This window comes from Emydura macquarii, unplaced genomic scaffold (assembly GCF_026122565.2).
Source record: "Emydura macquarii macquarii isolate MOO-44397 ecotype Brisbane River unplaced genomic scaffold, CSIRO-AGI_Emac_v2 contig_318, whole genome shotgun sequence".
NCBI lineage: Eukaryota > Metazoa > Chordata > Testudines > Chelidae > Emydura > Emydura macquarii.
Window position 1 is genome coordinate 7,506,662 of NW_027130455.1, and position 24,225 is coordinate 7,530,886.

Consider the following 24,225-nt stretch of genomic DNA (forward strand, 5'->3'; position numbering starts at 1 on the left):
AAAACATCCTCCTCTCCTCCCAATGTTTGTAAATGGAAATTCTACTTATCTACGTAAGAAAAATCTACTTCTAAATAAGAACACCTGAGTTGGTGTGAGTGATGATGCAATATGCAGTAAAACAATTAAAAGATTCTTATATTCCTCATTGTATCCTGACTACCGGGAGCCTGACTCCCCCACTCCTATTACCTCAGTTTTGCAACTATTTAATTCCACTGACTTTAGTGGAGCTACACCAGTGTAGCGTGTGGAAAATCAGGACAACAGATGACTTTATGTTTCACCGAATGAGCACCTGTTCGGTTTTTTTGGTCAACATGTAGGCCACTGTAGACCTCTTCCTAGGCACTTCTAATATCATTGCTCTTATCAGTCACCACTGTTGAGCAGCACATTGTCCACAAGATACTGGCTTTCCCTCCCTGCTCTGGAGATAGACCACATCAACTCAAGTACAGAAGCCAAAGTTTTACACTTAGATTCAGAGATTTTTAAGGCCACAAGAGACCTCTGTGATCATCTAATCTGCCCTTCTGCATAGCACAGACCATAGAACTTCCCTGAATTAATTGCTACTTCATGTCCAATCATTGTGATTGAACTAAAGCATATGTTTTAGAAAAGCATCCAATCTTGATTTTAAAATCTCCAGTGATGGAGAATCTACCACAACCCTTGGTAAGTTGTTCCAATGGTTAATTATCCTTACTGTTAAAATTCTGAACCTTTTCTGAATTAGCTTCAGCTTCCAGCCATTAAATCATCTTATATCTTTGTCTGCTAAATTGAAGAGCCCTCACTGATGAAATTTCTGTTCCCCCCATAAGTACATACAGACTATGATCAAGTCACCCCTTGACTTTCTCTTTGAGAAGCTGTGGAATCAAAGAATTAATCATAAAATTGATTAATAGAATGCCTGGTCTGAAACTGGTCATAGAAGGCCTGGCCTGAAGTTGTAGCCTGAAACTGAAATAGAAGCCCCAGGCTAAACCATTAACAGAATGCCTCAACTGAAATTAGGATAAAGATGTTAAAATCCCACAAGAGGTCTCTGAACCACACCCGAGAGGCAAGTCTCTGTTATGAGCCTTAAGCCTTACTGAAGTCTGAACAGACTTCACCTATTTTGATAAGTACCAGTACCTGCCCGTGTGTCTTACCGGCCCCATAGAAACTCACTCCATACAAATTAGCATTTGAACAGGTATTGTGTCACCACCCATCTTCAGGAGTTAACCAGGGTCCCTGAAAACTACATTGTATACTCAAGTGACTCACTGGACGGTCCTGTGAGGACATCTGGTGTGCCCCACTGTGCATTGTGATTGTCTTTTCTGTTAAGTATAAATTGTTAATCAAATTCCACTATACGATCAACATGTAAATGAACCTAAGCAACCCCTATATAAGTCTTTTGTATCTGGTAGCCAGGTGAAGTACATTTGCCCAGCATCCAGACATGCTGCTTGACTTCCCTATAGCCACCTGGGTTTTCCCTATGGCTATAGTATTCCCCATAGCTATGGTTATGTGATTGTGTGTGTCACAATTAAAGCTGCACCCAATCCAACTCTAAAATGTAGCAGTGTAATTCTTTTCCATGACAAAGCTAAACAGATAGGCTGTTAGAGTATCTCACTATAAGGCATGTCTTGCAATCCATTAATCATTTTAGTGGTTCTTCTCTGAATCCTCTCAATTTTTCAATATCTTTCTTGAACTGTGGACACCAGAACTGGACACAGGATTCCAGTAGCAGTCACACCAATGCCAAATACAGCAATAATATAGCCTCCGTACTAGTCGATATTCTCATTTATACATTCGAGGATGGCATTAACCCTTTTGGCCACAGAATCACACTGGGAGAGCTCACGTTCAGCTGATTACCCGCCATAACCCCCAAAATCTTTTTCAAAGTCACTGCTTCCCAATATACAGAATCTCACATCTTATAAGTATGGCCTACATTCTTTGTTACTAGATATATGACCTTACATTTAACCATATTTAAAGGCACACATCGATTGTGCCCTGCTATCAAGTGATCCAGATCACTTGTCCTCCTCATTATTTACCACTCCTATCTGTCACCTGCAAATTTTAATTAAACAAGAATTTTATGTTTTCTTCCATGTCAGTGATAGTGCCTTTTGTTCAAAGAATTCAAAACAGAAATAAAGCCCCCAGACACCCTTCTGAGATAGGTAGGCATTATTACAGGCTCATTAGGAGTAGTAGTATAAAAGCTTACCTTGTAATTCTTGAATTAGTGCTGGCCACAAATCCAACTACTGAGCTTCCCTTGTTAAGGCCATCTTTATTGACATCAATACCTATCACCATGAGTGATTTTAGCTGTGAAATAAATTTAAATTCAGAATATTTTGGTGATACAATGAATTACCAATTACATACAGTAGTCCAAATATTCTGATTTTCAGAGTTTTACCAAATTACTTTTTAAAACAGTTAAAATACATATGGTATAGAGCCACACAACAGAATAAAGCTAAAGTATTGTCACATGAGGCTACACTATTTTTCAATAAATCCCCCAAATCCTCAAGTTTAATTTTGTTAAATGAAAACTGTTGGAACAGCGTTGAATCACTATATAGTATCACAATGGACAAGTTTGGTAAGCCTGAGTGCTAGAGGATTCTGGGAGCAAGGCCTCATAGTACTAGACTGTGGAAAATCACTGAAAAGGCCAAACTTGCACTTGGCATCAATATTGCACAAATCTTTGTCCAGATCTTGTATAAGCAGCTATGCTGATGTGGAAGACCAATGGTTATGGTCAGCCAATGGCCAGTTCACCTGATGTGTACATGTGGAGGTGTGTAATGGTGAATCTGATCCGGGTCAACTGACCCTATAGAATGATGTGACACTAGGTGTCTGGAGGGGAGTAGTCCATGATAAGTGAATATCAGCCAATCCCTGCAGCCCCCTCCCAAATTATGTATTAATTGGAGTATGCCACATAATTCACTGGCAAAGCATATTTTGGGAACATGTGACTCCTTTGGGAAGAGGGTATAAGTACTGGGAAGATCACATGGTATCTAACTTTTCTATCTATATCTCATATATCCAAGAGGGCCAGTGATACAGTTGGACAGAAGAAGGATTAAGACCAGAAGGCCTTGGGGTAACCTAGATCCTGCTCCGAAGGATCATAGATCAAAGGGCCTTGTGGTAGCCAAGACCACACAACGAGGGACTCAGAAAACAGACCAAGAACCTGAAGGAACAAGAGACAGTTGTCACCTAGGAGTGGTAGCTATCAAGCTTTGCTTACCAATCAGGACACTCTGTGGGGCTAGCATAGTTAACTGAGGGTTTACGCTTGGGAAAATGAGGCTTACTAAGGAGATGCATTGTATAGTCCTTTCTATTTGTCTGTGATACCTGCTTTTCAATAAACAATAGCTCTGCATTGAAAATATTGACTTTTTGGTCTTCACTGGCATGGTCACTGGGTACCCCGCTAGGGGCACATGAGAATTGATCTGAATTTGTCCCTGGTTCAACAAAGACCTTTTAAACTCTGTTTAAACGAAGCACATTTTCACACCAATGCTAATGGATCACTTCAGACCTGATCTGCTAATTCTGTAAGATCCTGACCTTGTACCCACACTCTATTCTATTTAGGTCATTTTACCATGCCATCACCATGGTATCCGAGCATCTTCCAATGAGCATCAATGTGACTAGAATCAGTAAAATGTGTTTTTTTCTTTCTTTCTCCCTCTCTCTCACCAAGGAAAAATTGTTAAAGAACATAAAAAAATACTTTATGTATAAGTCTATGCATATTTATTATTGAAGGCAAGGTCAAAGTAGTTTGCTTTCCACTTGGAAAAGAAAGTGGTAAGACTTAAGGGGATTCTGAGAAGCACCTGGCTGCTGAAAGTAGCTATCAACTTGGAATAACTGAACCAAATCTTTTGAATTAAATTAAAGTGTCAGAAATAACCACTATTTAGGACATCTGAAGATGGGACTCAGGCTCTCTGTAATAGATGGGAGCAAATATTTCATACACTACTACTGGCAGAATTTAACTGTGTGTTATGAAAATAACTTGCGTTAACTTTTTTCTACCCATGCAAACTACGAAAGTGGATAGAACATTTTATTCTAAGGAGGAATGGAAATTCCATCCTCATCCCCACAAAATGTTAGTAGTCTTATGCCTATCTCCCCTAATTAAATTACAAGAGGAATAAAGTACAAGGACTGCAAAGGCACTGTAGATACATGAGTTAGTGTACCTATTTTTACTGCTACTTATACTGTAGAACCTCAGAGCTATGAGCACCTCGGAAATGGAGGTTGTTCGTAACTCTGAAATGTTCATAACTCTCAACAAAACATTATGGTTTTTCTTTCAAAAGTTTACAACTGAACAATGACTTAATACAGCTTAGAAACTTTACTATGCAGAAGAAAAATGCTGCTTTCCCTTTATTTTTTAGTAGTTTACATTTAACACAGTACTGTACTGTATTTGCTTTTTTTTTTTTTTTTTTTTTCCCTTTTAATCTCTGTGGTGCCTGATTGCATATTTCCAGATCCAAATAAGGTGTGTGGTTGACTGGTCAGTTCGTAACTGAGGTTCTACTGTAATTACAGCAGGACCTCATTACAAGGCTCAAAGACTCTCATACAACAAAAGAAGTAGAGATACAGGGCGAAATTCACATACAAAGCACAACAGCCATGGATTTTTAGTGGGGTTGAAAAAGTAAAACAGCAGGGGAGTAATTCAGGGCAGAATTTTGGTACATAGTTGAGAAACACTGTTGTAGACAGTCCCTATAATATTCAGGCATAAAGAGTGTAAAAATTATCAATACCTGTATAGCTTGTTAAAAACTCACGTTGGTTTTCTTGTTAATAAATGAACAAAACATTGTTTGCAAGAACTAGAGGTTTGTATGTTCTGTTAAGTAGATAAGTACAGGGGTATATTTTAATGTTTTTCCAGGAGGAGTCAAATAGTTTAAAAGCAACTCTGCATCTTAAAATAACAACTAGAAAACCCTTGGCCCATTCTCCTGATTATCCAAATTTTTAATTATCTAATCTGGCCCCGGTTCCCATTAGATCAGATAAATGGGGTTCCACTGTACTCTTAAAGTTTGCAGGAGACACTCCTGAATGACCAATTAAAAAATGGGGGCAGACAACAAAATTTGATATGGAATTAATTGCTTATTAAATCTCCTATTGATGAATGAAAAAGTTATTCTATAGTGTAATCATTTATTTTATTTGTTACCAAGTTTCAATGAAATGATCACTCAGGTTCCAGACAACACTATAAAGAAAAACAAACTCTCTTTTGACCTTTAAGCCTGAGGAAGTCATAAGATGTTGAAGGACATAAGTAACACTCAAATATCTGGCATTTTAACACTAGAATTCACAATCCCCAGTCCCGTTCTAACCAACAGACTATATGTCTTCTCAGAACACATCCTTTTTTGTTGGAAAGCTTTACATTTATTTAATTCTAGTCTTTTAAATCTTATCACCACTGCAACCCTTAAACTAAATGCTCTATTGATATGATCACATGAAAATAAATCTTATTTACAGAATTTGAGATTTTTTTCCATGTTTGTCCAGAAATGTGGATCAAAGAAATGCTGAAGTTAGATATTTGTTTGTATATCTTTATAAAACATGGATATGTTTCACAATACTGTACTTTGTAACAATTTCTATTGCAGACAAGAAGTGCTCAGATTTCTGAGTATGCATAGAGACATGCTATAATGTGAAAATGATTTTGATGGGATTAAGCACACCAATATTTTGTGAAGTCATCAGATCAAGATTAAGGATCCTGCATCATTAATTTAAGGCCCAATCTGGACAATCCTTCCTCATGCTGAGGAGTGGTTTCTCATGTGAATTATTGCTTCTGAAGTGTTCTGAGATCCTCAGATGAAAAATGTCAATGAAGCACAATTTATACCATGCTAAATCAATTTCAGCAAGAACTCAGCATTTCAGACATACCAAAAACTAGTTAACATAAATAACTGAAAAGTTTTGCTGTGATAAAAACAAACATTTTAAACAAATTACTTACAGGGATCTCTACTGCCCATAGCTCCCCTCCGAGTTTACAGATAATCTGCATTGCAATTTTCGTAGCAACACTCATCATCATGCCCTGCTTGTTCAGAGTGCGTGCTTGTACACATTGGCTTGGGACAGGTCGATCAAGGCTCAAGAACTTTTTAATCGAATCATAACAGTCCTTCTGATTGGAAGGCAGTACACACATTAGCTAAATGGAAGAAGGGGAAGACGGTGGTCAGTGCTCTACTTCTGCAGATCTCTCCTTACACTTTGATGCATTTCACCCTCTTAACATACATACAATTTCCTCCACAAATATGAAGAATTTATAAAGCCAGACCAACTTGTTTTTCCTGCAAGCCTCTTGCTCCTGTGAGTTCACAATTGGAAAACTGACATCCGTAAATAAAGGCTTGTATACGTTTTTTTAAAATGGACCATATGACACACACTGGTTGATTAACTATAGGCCAAATTCAGCCATGACCAGTGCAAACTGAGGAAGCAGAGATATTGGCAGAGGTGTTCCCTTCTCTAGGAATTCTACTGTGGGGGGAGGGTGCCTGTGACAGAGTGCTAGTTGCAGAATTCTGGTCACTGAGGTTGCTGCAGCACAGAGGAAGTTGCAGGCCTAACAGGAATCAATCTGTTACTGGTGGGGATTATTGACACTTGGTGACAATTGTTGGGCTAACAAAGTAACTGTCTTAGTACTGGGAGGATATATAATTGGGAGGAAAAGGAAGTAAGGAGAGAGGAATATCTCAGAGGGTGAGCTGGCTGGAGGAGAAAGCTGTTTGGAAGGCTCTTCCTGCTGTATACCAGTGCTGCATCCAGCCCTGTTTGAAACCAGAGGATTAAAGGTACATGAGGTGGAAAAAGTAACCAATCGTGTTTGTGACTGAAATACCATGAAAACAGGCTAGTAAGCACTACTCATTGGATAGCTGAAAAAGTATCTTGTGACAGTTGTTATTCTGGAAAGAAGCAGTCCATGTCCTTAGCTAGACATGCCTCCTAACTGGAGAACCATCCTTTGGCATTATGGTGAATTATCTGCTGCTGTAGCCAGGCTGCTGACTAGTGTTCTCAGAGATATTCTGCTCTGCTGATTCCACAGGGAGAAGAGGCTCCCTATGCTTTCTCTCTCCACCTTCCTTGCATATCAGAAGACCGGACTTATCCCTATCAAAAGCATCACAAAGCAATGCTTAATGAACATAAACCTGTGCTCACCAGCTGTACTTCAGGATTTACATGCTGTTGCACTGCTCGCAGGAATGCCATTGGGCTTTCTTGTACTTGTACTCTGAACAAAAACATACAAAGACATTTAAACATGGACTAACTTTGCAAATGTCAGTTCACTGCACATCTTTAGAAACATTATGCACAGATTTTCTAGAAAGACTAAAAGGTTATTCATATTCAACTAGTTTAGAATGAATCAGTAACCAATGACAAAGGATGTGTGTACCAAAACCAAAACTCAGTTCCATCCATTGCCTGAAAGAGGCTGCATCTGTGTTAAGACTAGAACTGGACAAACCACTGACTTTTTTGGGCCACTGACGGTTCAAAAAAAATTAATTAAAAATTTGCTTCAACTCAAACCAAAACTGGAATTTTCAGTGAATTGAAAAAGTCAGCAAATTTTGTTTCAGGTCAACAAAACATTTAGTTTCTGAGCATTTTAAACTTTTCTTAAAAAAAACCCAAATAAAACGAAGAGGTAGATTCACAAAATAGGAAGAGGAGGTGGTGGTACTATCATCCTTATACCCAACAGTCTGGTGGTTAGGGCACTCATCTAAGTTCCTGCTCTAATAAATATTATTTATGCAAAATGGAACAGCTTAAGCAGGAGATATTAAGAGCAACCCACAATAGAATTGCCAATAGCTTGGTGGTTAGGGCACTTTGCTGGGAGAGAGGAGAAATCGGTTCACTTCTGCTCCAGAGCAGGGATGTGAATTTGGGTCTCCCATACCCCAATGAGTGCCCTAAACACCAGGCTATTGGGTACAAGAATGATGATGTCACCATCTCCGCTTTCTGTTTTTGAATTTACCTCACCATCTCCAGTTGTTTTGTTAATTTAGTCCCAAATTTCGGGGGGAGGGGGAGACAAATTCATTCAAATCACAAGTAATTTTGGTCAACCCAAAACTGAGCGAATAAACTATTTGCCAAAAAAATTCACCTAGCTCTAGTTAAGACCACAGCTTTCTTTGTAACATATCCTTAAAAAAAAACAAAACCCAAGCTGCTTCTATAATAAGTTCCATAGTTGCGGCACTAACAGCAGATCCTATGGTACTGCTGCACATGTCCCATGAACCAGCTGTGACAGTAATGCTGTGATATCACAGCCAGCTGATAGGCTTAGAGCCTGCCTGTATACATCTGACTGCCAACTCTAACTGCCTGAGCTGTGAGCCATAGCTTTCTCTTCAGCCCAACGTCTGCTCTTGGGGGGGAGGTCACCTCAACTGTCTTGGCCATGGCAGCTGAGGCTTATTAAATAACTTATCAGAACATATGCAAAAACCCCCAAACAAATGAATTTGGTCCAAGCAGGAATTGAAGCTACAACACACTTATGGTTAGCTAATACCCGTCAGTACTACAACTCCAGTTCATTATCCTACTCCACAGAATCTGACATGGAAGCGAAGAAAATAATAAGAGATGCCAAGCATATCTGTGGGATATAGGAGAACCCAGGTCGTAGGATTAGCATCACAGCCAGCTCACTGAGAATGTATGGAAGTAGCATAGTAGCAGCAGTCTATGCTGCAATCAAGGTGAAGGAAAGATGTGGATTAGCTATTTCTTTTAAAAAACAGGGTGACACACATAAGGGATCTATAGAATCACTCATCATATCACAGAACCAGCTTCCTGGAGGAATAATCCTTACAAATGCCATATGAAGTCTAACCTCCCTTCAATTTCACTCTCAAGAGATGCTCAGTTCTTGCATGTGTAACTCCCACTATATATAGGAGTTAAATATGTATCTATCAAAAGGAGAACAAGATAAATGAATAGAAAATCACTGAGGAAACAGACTTGGAACACATTACACATCACCATCCAACTAAAAGACTTTGGAATCAGTCCATAGTTGGCCAGCTAAGAATTTCTCCAGTGGCATGGACCTCATAACTAGAAAAAAAACTGACATGGCTGTCTTCTATGCTACCTTCCTGGCCCAGGAGGCCATGCCAAGGAGTGAGAGAGGACAGCCTTGGCATGGGTGTCCTCAGGCCATTATCAGCAGTTGAATGGTCCCCAGGAGACTGTTGCCAGCTAGTTTAGGTTAAAATAGCTCTTACACTGCTTTAACCTAACGTGGGTGGCAGCTGCAAAGGGTAGATCAGGGAGTTGTACATGGCTTTGACAGACCCGTACTCTCATGAGTCAAGTAGATCTTGACATAGGAGAAAATCTGAGTCGAAGTTACTAGAGTATAAAATATAAATATTTATCAAGATGGTAGCTTAATGAGAGTCCGAAAATGTTACTTTTCCTTCACAATACAGATTTAGTAAACTAAGCAATGATCTGGTATATAGTGTAAGATATAAGTCTGTGGAAAGCTGCTTACATTAAAATGCAGCTTTCTGTAAAACTAAGTTTACTCTTTGCCTCTGTTTATATTAGATATCTTAAAATATCTAGGAAAAGCTTCCATGGCTTAAAGCAAGTCTTGCAGCTTATTGACCTTGAATACTTACATTCTACTTCCCTAAATCACTTCTGTAGTTTCAAATCGATATATGGTATTCCTCTACCCTAAACCTCCATTACAGTGATGCTGCATGTTGTTAAATAGCTGGTATACTATATGTCCCAGAAGTGACAGTGTCTAGTAGTGGTTGAGATGTTCCACCCTCTGTTTTTATTATTTCACCTGTTAGTCTACATTCCATTGTGCCTACTTGCATACATAATTATTTATATATATTATTTGTTTATTATGGTTATTATGCAACATTTATATTGTGGTAGTGCCAAGAGGCCAATCAGATTAGGAGCCCATTGTGCTAGACAGTTTATAAACATACAGAAAATGACAATGTTGCCCCAAAGAAGTAAAAAGCTAAAAAAACAAAACACACCTAGTGGATGAGACACAAGCATGCTTGGATGGGAGAGAGAGAGAAACAAAAATAATAGGATGTGTGTCATTCTTAGCCAATCGGGGCAGTAACCACAACTCACTACATGCCTAGCCATTGTATGGTTGCCGCTTATTGTATGCATTATGGAAGAAGTGAATTCGAGGAAGGATTTGGAGGACAAGGTGGGGATTTACAGATTTTGATTGGGAATGTTTATGTCAACGGAGGACAGCATAAGAGAGCAGTGGTGCTTGAGAGAGAAGACAGTAAGCAGGTGATTGAGGCTGCCTTCATTTGTTTGTTAAGTTTGTGAAGGGCTTTGGATTATTGCAGGTTGAAAGTTACTATTATTGGTAGTAATAGTGCACAGGACTGACGGATAAATGAAAAGCAAATCTAGGTTAGTCTTCTGAGAAATCTCACATTCTGGGATATTCAATGTGAAAGCCCATGGGACCTCCCACTCTTTTCAGACAATTCAGAAAGTTCTCGGCTAGTTCTCCATTTCTGTTACTGCACAACATTAGCCAGTTGTCCAGAGACTGCACTCCAATTATCTTCATATTACGCATATCCTTTGACCAGTCAGCAGCACTCATTGGCAGACACTGCCAAAGGAAAAAAAAATCAATGAATTAACAATTAAAGAAAAATATTTATTCTGAAGAGGGTTCTTTATAGACGAACAGTTTGCAGAAAAAAATATTAAGTGTCAGTTTTTTTACCATCCTCACACTATTATAACCTAGCTCATGGGTAATTCAATGGCCTTCTCAAAGATAGGCTGTAGTAGTTTACAGTGGGAACAGAATTCTTTTGAGGGTCTGATCTGGCATTTTGAGCAAATGTCAAGGCTTATTTCTGTGCATTGGGAAAATCTTACTAAATGAAGTGTGCGTTCATCCTACTCCATAGATCATACCTAAAAACAACTGCCAGATATGTTGGGGATGTGGGATGGTTCTGCAAGCGAGCTGATAATGTAACACTTGCATAGGGTACTTTTTGCAACAAACACCATCTACCAGGATCCCATAAGGCTGTAGACTTGGCAGCCTTTCTCAAATAGCTTTGGGGTTTGATCATGCAAGGTTCTGAGCATCTTTAACTCCTACTGATTTCAGAGGGAGTTCAGGGCATTCTGCACCCACTGGATCAAGCCACAAAGCTGGTTTTTAAAATCTACACTTCTTACAAAACAGATGTCCCATATCTGACTCAGCACCCTCATATTAAAGGTGCTGGTGGTTACTGAGCATGTCAATGATGGCTAACTGACCTATGCACAATTTTTTTTTCTATAGCTTAAGGAAACTATGCACACAAGGGCTTGTGATAAATTCTCAGCTACGGAGTGTAAAGTAGCAAGTACCAATTTCCAAGATTGTTGGAATGAATTTCTGCAGTCCAAAGGTGGGGGTGCTTAGAGTATGGCCTGAGGGCTCAAGGTGGTCTACAGACACCTAACTTGCAGCCCCAAATAACTACTGGGTAAGGATAAATTTGAGTTTACTAACAGCAGTCTTTTCCCTCAGTAAGTTTCCCAGCTTTAGATATATTAGCACCTTTAAACAAACAGCTACTGGGCACACTGTGAATGCCTAGAGAGACACTCAATTATGGAATTTAAAATGGAAGTTTCTGTACTTACTGTCTGTCCCTGCATTAAGATCTTTTCAGTGGGGACAACACGGCCTGTCAGGGAAACTTGGCACCCAAGCTGCAGCCCCCACATCTCCAACTCTAAACGAGCCTCTTTGATTCTGTAAGAAGATTTTTGTTGATATTATGGACAAAAAATAAAAAAGGACGGAAAAAACCCATCAGCGCCACCTAAAATCCCAGTGAAGAGTCAGTCAGTAAAGTAGCAAACTTAAATTTTCAAAGAATCTGTTTCTATTTCCATTTTAATTTCTATCACACAGGAAAAAATACCAGCTATTCCATTACAATAAAATAAATTTAACAATGTGTGTGCTCTATACATGATAATTTCTAAAAATTTCTGAATTTCTGAACAAAGGAATAAACTAAACACAATCAGTGATCAATGTCAGCAAGTTAAAGTAGTGAGCGCAAGTAGTACATTATGTTTAAGCACACAGAATAGTCTAAGTTGTCTAGATTTTATCCAACCTAGTGCACTGTAAATATAAAACCATCAACAGCTAACTAAGAATTATAGTACTTTAACTCCATCTAGGGTATCTAATCATATAATAAATCATAAGAGTAAATGTATGTAGTTGCTAGAACTAACACTGAATTCAAAGTTTGTTGTTCATTTTAAATATAGTAACGTATTATTTCAAGTGCAAGACCTGTACTTTTCTCTCCTTAACCCTCTCCCTCAACTGTCAAGCCCTCCTATTCTTGTCCCATTACAGCTCTCTCATCCTTCTCTTTTCTTCAACGTATCTCACTCCACCACTTAGGCCTCTGCTGCTGCTCTCACCTTCATCTCCCCCAATTGTCCCCACTAGTCAATATATCACAATGATAATATATAATTTATGTATGTAAATACAGTGGAGCCCATTTAAACAAATATCTTTTAAAGGATGAGATTGGCTAAAAGGCAGTCAAAACAAAGTAAGACATTATTTTAAAGAAATAGCTGGTAAAGCAATAAAACTGAATAAAATAATTTCTACTGCATAAAAAAGGTAAAATGTTGAACAGTGAGCTAGTAAAATAAGAGCTGCTATATACATTTCTGTATACCTCACCATAATTATAGCATTAAAATATCAGAGCCCATCTATATTGCCAGAATCAGTTCATCCCAGTGATTACAAACCTAGTAAAAGTATTCAATGATTTAAGTAGGATGTTCATTCTTCAATCCCATTCCATTATTTCTGAATAGAGTACTTGTAGGTGCATATATATAACTTACATCTGAATTTAAAGACCAAATATTTTTTAAAAAGGTGCTTAAGTCACACCCCCCAACATATCTATGCGCTCATGCGCATAAAGTATTTTAAACGTCCGATGCTGCACCAATAGAAGTCAATAGCAATGCTCCCAACAACTTTCATGGGTGCAGGATTGAACCCTAAATGAAGAAACTAGCAGTGATGTAAACTGAGCTAATATCCTCCAAATAACTAATAGTCATTATAGTTACTCAGCTATTAATCTTACTTCCCAAGAAGGCTATACTAGTGATCAACCATGCTGGGGGACCCACTTACAACACAATTGTCCCTGGCACAGTTAAAATGTACTCCAAATTATCGTGTTGAGAAGAGCAAATCATATTTTAACTCTGTCCCAAAAATCCTTCTACAGCCCTTACAAGCTTTAAACCAGGCTGTCACATGATTTTAGGTACATATCTTTTGTTTGTAGTAGTAGCAGCAAGTGTTTTGGTAAGCCATTCCTCCTCTTCTACATCTGTGCTTATATGATGAAACATGGAATGAGATTATGTTTGGCAGTTAGCAGAAGAGGTGTCTATGGACTCTCAAAAGATCACACAATTCATTTTACTTAAGATCTCAGACAGAAGTCTAATTCTGGTCCCAAAGGCAGGTTTGGTTATATTAAATTACCTCTGAATGTTGTCAGCAAGCCGAGACAGCCTTTGTTGTCTTTGCTCAGGATTCAGATGAGTTTCTTGAGCCAGATCTTTCATCAGATGGAAGTCAGCAGTTGCCCGGCTGGTCAAACCTAACAATGATAGTGAATTCAATGTCAAAAAGTATTACGTCCCACTTCCTCCTCTCCCCACCAAAAGAAATCCAGAAAAAGGATATTATCAGCACTGATCTAAAGTATGTGTGTTCATACTGGGGATGTAAAATACTGAATGGTTAAATGGTTAACTGATAATTGTTAGTCTTACCATTAAGACTAATACTTATCTGTTAACCGGCAGCATGGGGGTTAACTGGCAGCACGGGCTTTCCTTCTCCATGGTGATGGCGACTGGGCCATGGCGGAGGCAGCCGCTCTGTGACTGGGGAGGCCGAGGCCCTTGTGCAAGCGCTGCGGATTAAGCCACTGCAGAACACTGGGGGACCATGGGTCTGAAACATGGCACCCCCGCTGAACTGGGCTGGAGATGCTACCTGGGGGCTGAAGGGAGGGGGTTACGGTGTGGGAGGGACAAAATTATATCAGTTAAATGGTTAACTGCTATAATTTTAATAGTTTAAACGGTTACCTTTTATAACCAATATTTAGATCCCTAGTTCATACCAGGACTATCATCACAGTGTCTGATGCTATATTATTATTTAACAGCTAGATTGTGGTAGCATCTAGTGGCTTCAACCTGATTGTGATTTTTTATTCTAGGCATTATATAAATACACAGAAAATTAACAATCCCTGCTCAAAAAAACCTTACAATGTAAAAGACAAAACATAACAGGATGAGACAAACAAGAAGGTTGGGATAAGGGAAGGGGATGTGAGATAAAAATAGGATGTGTGCAATTCTTAGTTGGGAGCAGTAATCAACTTCCCTGGCTATTAATCCTTCTGAAAGTTAATTCCTCATAAAAATCATCCTTTGGTTCAGCGGACACCCCATTTTGCCACTGTGCAAACTGGCCACTAGTAGGGCACTGAAAGCAAGACAACGTTGAATGGTTTGAATTTCCTGGGTGGACAGATGTCGTCTATGGAGGGAGCTCTTACCTTATGAGTTAAAAGGTGACATCTGCTATCTTGCAAGAATGTAGGTTACTCTTTTGGAATGCAAGATGTTAAAGTTATTGCCAAAAAAATTACCAAAAAGTGATTTATACAAAAAAGAAGAAAGCAGTAGATGAAGTGTCCAAACTGATAATGGCAGTAACCCCTTCCACCAAAAACTAAATCTCAGGTCACTGCTGAACTTTTTCCTTTAGATTTACATCAACATTTTGGTGCATGTATTGTGCAGCATTGAGTGTTTTAACAAGTTGTCATTGAGACAGTGTAATCTATCTGAGGCATCCTTAATTTATATAATATACTCTTCAAAATACTTCAGAAGTATTCCTGGTCTTCACAACCCTGGCCAGTGTCTTAGCATGGCTCCTGGTCAATTTTATATTGCCTTCAATGGAGTTCCTCCAGATTTAAGGTGGTGTAATTGAATGCAAAACGTGGCCTGCTTTTGATTTGCTTCAAAGTGAATAACAATCCAAAAAGCATATAATTTGCTGCTATGTTTCATACTACTGCCCATTTCTGAACCTTAAGTTATGCCAGACATATGCTCCCATCTAGTCTGAAACTGACAAGGAGCCAGGCTCAATATGTGTTTAGTGAGGTTACCCCAGACTTAAGCCAGTGAGAGATGCACACCTCATAAAAGAAACAACAGAGAAGTGAGAGGTTGTTTATTTCTGATCACTGCCTCATATACAACACAAACAGGAATTTCTTTAACAAACAGGCTTTTATGCCCTTTATTCCATCATCTTCATAGCAGCTCTGGTTACCAGTTCTAGATGCAATTTACAAAAATGTTGTTTTAAGTGTATAGTAGTTTGTAAGTAGACTGCAGGTAACAACTCCATTTTCCGCAAGGCAAACGTGAACATTCTCCCACTTTCTAAATATCTAAAGTATGAGCCTATTTCTCACCAGTGCAGCATGTACATAGCACTTCACTCATGAATAGTTAAAGAAGCTGTTTAGTGACAGGGAAGATAACTGCTGAATTCTGGCAGAATAAAATGGTCAAATGAAAATACACAAAACTCTTGTAAATACACTGTCACGCTGGCTGGACTGGCGGGGGGGAGGGGCATTTATTATATTATTTAACATCAATATGTCAAAATCATAATAATTCATATGAGATATGCCATGTCAGGTACTGTTAGAAAGGCTATAACGTGCTAAATAAGATGATGATGTTTATGTTCATGTGTTATATGTGTAATGGAAGTTATGGATATAGTTAATATATCTGTATTTCAAATTGTGCTGTGTCTGGGTAACACCCCAGACAGAATGGCTGCAGCAATAGCCTGCTTAATGGTCCATTAAGAAATTCACAGGTACAATGGGCCAGGATGAGAAGCCAGGGATATACCTGATGAGTCACCAGGACTTATTCATGTGACTCTGGACTCCATTTTATTCCTGTAAATTTCCACAAGCAGCATGGCAAAGCCCAAAGACATAAAAGGCAGCTGTCCCACATCCATTTTGTCTTTAGTTTGTCTTCTGTCTTCAGTCTACTGTCTACCTCTGGATCAACTTATCTACAACTGAACTAAAGCTGTGAAACAAAGGACTAAGACCCATCCAGGTACTGGATGTATACCAGAGGGACTATACAAGCCTGCAAACTCCACAATTCTTCTAGAAACCTGATATATATGGATTTTCAAATCATTTGTATGTATCTGATTGCTTTAATCCTTTAACATTTCTCTTATAGTTTGTTTCTTTCTTTTTATAATAAACCTTTAGTTTTATTTACTAAAGGATTGGCTGGCAGTGTGGTATTTTGGGTAAGATCTAAACTTATATTGATCTGGTATTGTGGCTGATCCTTTAGGGTCAGGAGAAACCTTTTTGGTAGAAAGCATAGAGTTTTAAATAACTGATTTCTTTATTGAACGTAGTGGCTGATTGGGAGCCGAAGACTGGAATGCAGTAAAGGGGGCTGTGTATATATTTTTATTTTGGCTTCTTGATAACCAGTGTGGGGAATCAGAAGCACTGTTTGTGGCTGGTTGGGAAGTCTGACTTCAGTGTCACCCACCAGTGCTGGGAGAATCTGCTCTCCTTTTACAGCCTGCCCTGACCTTGGCATTTTCAGGTGGCTACCGTAGGCACAGACAGGTCACACACACCACCAGTGATCCATATGAGAACATGCTGTACCAATCTAATTTTTCTCTTTCCTTAGATAATGTAACTCCACGTTGCCTGTAAAGTGCTGAAAAGACTATCACTATATTGAAATGTAAGAAAATGAATCTGGGTCTATATCATGTGAATCACTGTTGATCCTGTTGGCTGAAGCTAATTCCTGTAAACAAAATAATAATTAGAATGTATGTAGCATTTTACATTTTCAAAGCACTGTATGATCACCAGGGTCCTGATTCTGATCTCACACTGATTTAAACCTATCTACTTCAACTGAGTTGCTCCTGATTTACAACTGTATTAAAACAAAATAAGACCTAGCCAATTAAGCCTCTGAACACACTTGTATGATAAGTATCATTTATCCTCATTTTACAGGTGAGGAAACAAAAAGTAAGAATAAGTGAATTGCCCAAGCGCACGCACGCACGCACACCTAGACACAGCTCATGTGGGCTCCTGTTTCTAGTTTAAGTTAAATAACTTAATTTTTAATTAATATTTTACAACACATTGTAGTTCTAAAACAATTGCACATTTTATTCTCCATCAGTATTTTAATTCACTAGAGCAAAACCATCATAAAATATGTGAAAGACACGTAGTAAGTTTCATAGAGCCATGCCTGCTAAATGTTTAGGACTTGTTTCTCTTGTCACTCTTCTGTAAATCAGAAGTAATTCCATTCAAGGCAATGAATGTAAGAGCCAGCTTATTCTCTCACAGTGTCAATTTTCCAGTCACCCTCCTCATGTAAAAGAGTGAAGACCATAGTAAATTATAACCCAGAATGGACGTATCTTAAAAGAAGCTTGAAAAGGATTTAGGGATCTCCTGGAGTCCTGTTACTGTCATTGGGGAAGGACTCCCTCACAGACATCGTAGCACGGGGCAGGGCGGTAGGGGAGGTTTGTGCACTTGTGATGTGAGGAGAACATCAGGGCAACCCAGAGACAGCTAAGGCGGGATGGGATCATGCTCCCTCAAAAACTCTAAACCCTGGATTAATGAAGCAGAGGACTGTTACCAGTACCATCCACAGCCCAATATAGCCAGGAAGGGAGCAGAATAAGAGGTCACCTCCATTACCCTTCTTCCTAACCTCTATTTCTTCTGCTGCAAGGTAGGGAAAGGAATCCTACACTCTAAGGTGGCTGGGAAGGGAAGGGCAGACTGAGCAGCATTAGACTCTGTTTCCTTTCCTGCATCTGCAGTACTTCAGGGAGAGAGAAATTCTAAGGTGGCTATGGTCTGCAGGCACCAGGGAGATCAGAGTCCAGGTGATTGGTTTCCAATGGTAGTGAAACTGGCCCAGCCTCTCTAGTCTTCCCCTACAGCAACTGAGGCATTATGTGGAGGGTTACTTGTCCCTATCACCTCCTTACGTCCTCACCGCCCCCGTAACATAGTGACCCAGGTTGGGGTAAGGAGAAGGCTCTTACATTGGGGGCAGTGGGGTGGTACTGATGTCTGTCATATTCCTTTCCCTAATTAATCCAGGACTTTGAGGTATTAGGAGAGCTTGGTTCTCTCCAACCCCATCCCCAGTTGAATCTAAGGATATGTCTACAAAGCCCACAGCAGCAAGTATCCCAGCCTGCCCTCCTTCCTAGGCTTCCAAACCAGAGCTCTAGCCCACTCTGCAACTTCAAACAACTATTTTTACAGAACTAGCACAAGCCTGAGTCTTGTATGCTTTGTAGATATACCCTCAGAGGTCCTAGTATCGTTTCCATATGCCACATAAGTGAAGGAGCTGTTCTTTTCAGCAGCCAGGTCTGGTTCTTCCATATCATACTGGGTCAAAGTTAATTTACTATGCTGTCATTTTGCTAATTATATCATTCCAAGTGCTCCTTATCCTCTCTTGCTGTCAGACTACTTGGCTGCTGGATCAGACAAAATTTATAAGTTAAGTGTGGTTTACCTGTTAGATAGCACAGCTCAGGGATCAGGTGGACAACACGGGGTTCAACAGTGCTGTTCTGCTTACTTTTCAATCGGCTAACCAGCATAGGCTGATTTAGGTCAGTGAGGACTACATCATACTGCTGTAAGGTGAAATATTATTGAGGAAAAAATAAATCAGGAGACGCTGCACCACATTCCAGATAATTAGTCATATCTGTTCACAAGCTGCAAGCTATTCCAGTGGTTGTGTTCTGGGCTATACAATATATACCAAATTCATCTTGTCCATATATATACACACACACTCCCACCCTCTGGTGGTACAAAGGGGAAGGAAGCAGACTTTCCCAGCCACATGGGATTCCTCTTGTGTAGGGGGATTCCTGTGTAGTAAAACTGGCATAGATACCTCTAAACCAGCTATTCCTGACTCTCCCAATGTATAGGGTATTCCAGAGAAAGAGCCAAAGCAGGCAACGCTTCAACTATCCCCAGCTCAGGGGATGGATCCTTGGGAACCATAGCCAATTGGAGATAATTCAGAACAGTTATGAGACGTTTCTAAATTGCATTAGCTGCCAAAAAAGCCCCCAGGATTAGCAGGAAGGGCAGAGAGTAGGTTCCAGTACACTGAAAATCTAGCCCTACATTATTATCCTGTGCTTCTAATGTCACTCAAACTACTCTCTGGAAAGATATTGGGCCTGATTCCAGTGAGGGTTAATCGCTACCAAGCAGGAATGCTAATATTTTACACAGGTCAAAATAACTACTCAAGGTACAAGGCAGAAAAGAATCTAAAGTTTTCTTGTATGACATTTTCTGCTACTGTTTTCATGCTGCCGCCACCACCTGCTCCATTCTTTTCTGCTTTCCACATTTAGAATAATCTTTTGCTTCCAGTGCAAGTTATTCCTGTCCAACCCGAAGTTACAAGAATGAAGTCTTGTCCTCTCTGCATATCAACATGCCAATCCCTACCTTTCTGTATTTCCATGTATTTGTAAAGAACCAGTTCATATTACAAAGACAAAGGTTCTAATTCATCTTCACTTTCAATACAACTCAGACACTAACAAAGGAGAAAATGGAACCAAAATGCATAAAAGTGACCTTACACCTGTAGACGTAAAGGGAGGTATCTGACTGGCTAGCTGCTTTATATATCATCAGTAATTACAATGAAAGGCCAGATTCTGTTCTCAGTTATACCAGTATAAATCAGGAATAACTCCACAAAAATTAGTGGAGTTACTGGATTTACTCTGGTAATAATAAAAAGGCCATTCAGGAAGAACATGGTTGAAGGTATAAGGCCAAATGCACTCAACAAGTGCAACAGTCACATTTTATCTTTTGGCTTAATTAAACCTTTAAATGTAAAGAAGCAATATTTAACCTCGCTCTACTGTTTCAAAATATGATTAGGACAGAATGCCTGCAATAAGAGCAAACATAAGCCCGCCCTTAAACATATGGACAAGGGAAAAGACGGATAACAATGACATTCTAACTACTGTACATTTGTGTTTACAGCATTGAAACTAATGAAATATAACACCTTTTAATGTGTATTGTACACACAGCGTCTTAAGAGTATGAGCAGATTTTTTCCGTATTAGCACATTCATGTGCTTTGAAGCATTGTAAACACAAAAAGGGACTATTTCTAGAATCTTAGGCCAGGTCCACAATTACCATGAAATTTGGCAGCAGTTAATGGGAGATATGAAAGCTACATAGAGTAGCTTGCGTAACTCCTGTTGAATTCCTAAATTCTAAAAAGCGCGGCATCCCCACTACGTAGCGCTGACGGGAAATGTCCTCCCGTCGACACAGTGTTAGTTTTTTTTCCCGGGGGTGGATTTATTCAGTTGACTTCTGGATCAACTGAGTAGGTCTCCACTTCCACTCAATCGATCCCGGAGAATCGATCCGGCGCTGCCAAATTTGCTGCCATAAGTGAAGACGTACCCTTACTGTTCATTGACAATATAGTTCTATATTACATTTAGACATTTAAAAGTTTACTAATAGACTGTGCAGTACAGTAACAATAATAGTATGAAAATATTTTTTGCCGCATTCTAAGTGTACTCATGATTTTATTAATGTTTGTAAAGTGCTCCAAATATTTTTGTACTATGTAAGTGTGAAACATCATTATTCTTAGGATTTCACTACAACTCATTTTTACACATGTATGTTTAAGGACGGAGCTATGTTTGCTCTTACTTGCCAAGAGCACTCTGTCCTAAGCATATTTTAAGACAATAGAACGAGTTAGATTTCTGTTATTTTTCATAAGAGATTAAGGCAAATGATCGAATATATAAAAGGCTGTTAATATTTCACACTTATAAAGAACTATTTCATCTTCAAAACATATAGTTCCTTATACTAGAACATGAGAAAGAGTTACCAGCATCTATTTGTAAAAGTAATTTTAAACATCTGAATGTAATAGTACTGTATTTCCAGTGTACATCACAGTACTAGAAATTATTCCTTTTTTGTGTTTAATAGTCCATAAAGCACATCAATCTTAATATAGAAAATATTCCTTATACTTGCCATACTTACAGCGCCAATACATTCAGAAACTACCATACAAACAACATTTTTTTTGTATTATTTTGTAACAACTTCCTAGTTTTTAAACCTACCTGCTTATAATAATCAACATAAGATATTTCAGTGCCATCACGTTTTGGAAATGTGTCGGTTGGCTTCACACACCAGTCAATATCATCAATACGATAGGTTTTGTTGTTGTATCTGAAAAAATGCAGAATAAGTATGGGAATTAAATTGCTTGTGCCTGTTCAAGTGTGGTATAAATTACTCTAAATCATAATTCTTCTCCAGAAGAGAGACTTGTACACTTGGAGATATGCAGGGGGTTGGGGTGGGGCACAGAATGACAACAAATATCAGTATGTTATTGCCTGACAGTTTTATGTGATGTTGTCTTCTATATTTTCTCAGAGGATAAAACTTGCATCTTTATTGAATTTTCAGTAGTACAATAAAAGCTTTTTAAAAAATCTTACCAAATACTACTGCAAACCAGGCTTAGATTCATTTACAAAATTAATGTAACACATTTAACAGATTAACAGACAGTTTTAACATAGATGTAACAGTAGACTGGCTAGCTGCTTTATATATCATCAATAATTACAATGAAAGGCCAGATTCTGTTCTCAGTTATACCAGTATAAATCAGGAATAACTCCACAAAAATTAGTGGAGTTACTGGATTTACTCTAATAATTATGGTGATAATTTTAACGACATTGAATTACATTAAAAAAAATCTAACGTTCCAAACCACCAAAGACATATGCACATATTAATTTTATGTACTGCAATTATTCCCATTGAGACCACTGGAATTACAGCACGTAAAAAACAAATACATGCACATGTCTTTCCAGGATTAATGTGTAAATTTTGAAGCCATCAAATTCAAGGAGTACATATCCATCTCTCCTTCCAGGCCAGAAGAAAAAGCTGCTGCAAGAGCAATCCAAAGAGAGAGAGAAAACAGATTAAAATGGTGTGCTTTCCAACCTCAAGAGGGGTTGAACAGTGGCCCAACATCAGACACCTGAAGGCTTTGTTTAAAAATCAGAATAAAATAAGAAAATAAAAGTCACACTGTGGTACACTGTAGCAGGCAAAAGAAATCAAAGCCCTGTACAAATCCAGGTTCTGTTGGGTTTTTTCAGCTTCTCCTGCTCCAATCCCCACAAAACAAGAGGACCATGCAGGGGGAAGATCAATAATGGCCAGCTCAATCGTCTAGAGACAGTAAGATCACAATGAGGGGAGAAAACTGATAGCCCATTGTCTGTCAAGGGACCGTGGTAGGCAGGCTACTGGTGACCCACTCTCTCTTAAAAACGTTTCCCATAAGAGCTTTTTTTTTTTTTTTTTTTTGCTGGTGGAGACACCCAATGCACTCCCCTGTGGGGTACATGTCCTCATGACCTGGAAGTGTCTCCGATATCGTCTTACACACAAGTTAATATCCACACAAACTAGCAGCTCTCCCCCATGTACATTATCCACCTCAAGTGGGCCACGTCCCTATTTGTTCTCTCCATGGGACACCTGGCTTCTTTCATGCTCTCCTGCTCTTGCAGTTCTTTCTACTGCAAGACACACCTATAATTCTTAATAGATGGCTATCTCCTGCCCATGAATACTTAGTTTATGAATGACATAAGAAACCACTACAACTTTTAACATGGACTTCTACTTTTTAAGTAGAAAAGTGCTAAAAGCCACTATGTATGAATAGTTCTAGTTGACAACACACTTAAGTCAATGGAACTGCAAAATAAATAGTAATGTCTTTACCTCGTAAGCACAATGAGCCCTACCAGCTCCTTTTCACATGTCTGTATGAAGCACGCTCTGTCAACCCTGGTATACAGACTTGTCATGAATTCCAGAACAGTCTCATTGCGAAGGACTTTATGGCTCACATCAGCACTTAACATCACTCTGTTCTCAAACTGTGCAATGGAAACAGCAAATCCTGGCCAAAGAGTCAGTCTTATGGAATACAAAGAAAAGTATTTAAAATAACTGGTTTTGAATTAACATACGTTTAACAATGTAGGTCCACTTCCACTTGTTTGCCATATGTTTAAAGTTAAGTTTTGTATATTTATTGCTACATAAACATGTAAGAAGTGTAACATCTATCTCTCTTCTCATACTAGTAATACAAAGTATCACCACTGGTTTACCTACCTGCTGCTGCTCTGCTTACAATACAAATTCTGTACACAAGTTCCTGCTGCAACTTGTATTAATAGTTCAGCACATCCTAAGAATTCAAATAATGAACACTCTGTGTGATGGCAGGGATTCTGTTCAAACGCAAGGCTCAAATATTAAACCTGTTCTCCAGTATGATATACTGAAAAGGGTTTACACCTTACCATAAACTGTTACCAGAAGTCAAATTCTAGAATTACCGGGGGGAGAAGGAGGAGGAGAACCAACAAAAAAATAAAACAGCTTACTTGTGCTGGGGAATTTCCACCGCATCTGAAGGACTGTAGAAATTCCGTCCAACTTGGTACATGGACAGCTTTTTCAAAACCCTATATATTAATACATATTTTTCAGCACATCACATAAGTATAATTCTTAGAACACACTGAAAATAGATAAACAATCAAAGAGAATGACAATTTTAACTCATTATTTGATCATTAAA

At 38.8% G+C, this 24,225-nt stretch overlaps 1 protein-coding gene across 1 annotated transcript in view; it reads right to left on the bottom strand.

Annotated features, from left to right (window-relative positions):
* PIWIL4 (piwi like RNA-mediated gene silencing 4) overlaps positions 1-24,225 on the bottom strand; it is a 48,627-nt gene that overhangs the window by 13,421 nt on the left and 10,981 nt on the right. The window contains exons 7-16 of the mRNA XM_067568098.1: positions 24,029-24,109; positions 23,355-23,552; positions 21,653-21,764; positions 19,003-19,126; positions 13,805-13,922; positions 11,896-12,007; positions 10,668-10,852; positions 7,351-7,423; positions 6,122-6,322; positions 2,261-2,364 (exon numbers count right to left, since the gene is read on the bottom strand). Of these exons, the coding sequence (XP_067424199.1) occupies positions 2,261-2,364; positions 6,122-6,322; positions 7,351-7,423; positions 10,668-10,852; positions 11,896-12,007; positions 13,805-13,922; positions 19,003-19,126; positions 21,653-21,764; positions 23,355-23,552; positions 24,029-24,109 (1,308 nt within the window). The remainder of the gene's footprint in view (positions 1-2,260; positions 2,365-6,121; positions 6,323-7,350; positions 7,424-10,667; positions 10,853-11,895; positions 12,008-13,804; positions 13,923-19,002; positions 19,127-21,652; positions 21,765-23,354; positions 23,553-24,028; positions 24,110-24,225) is intronic.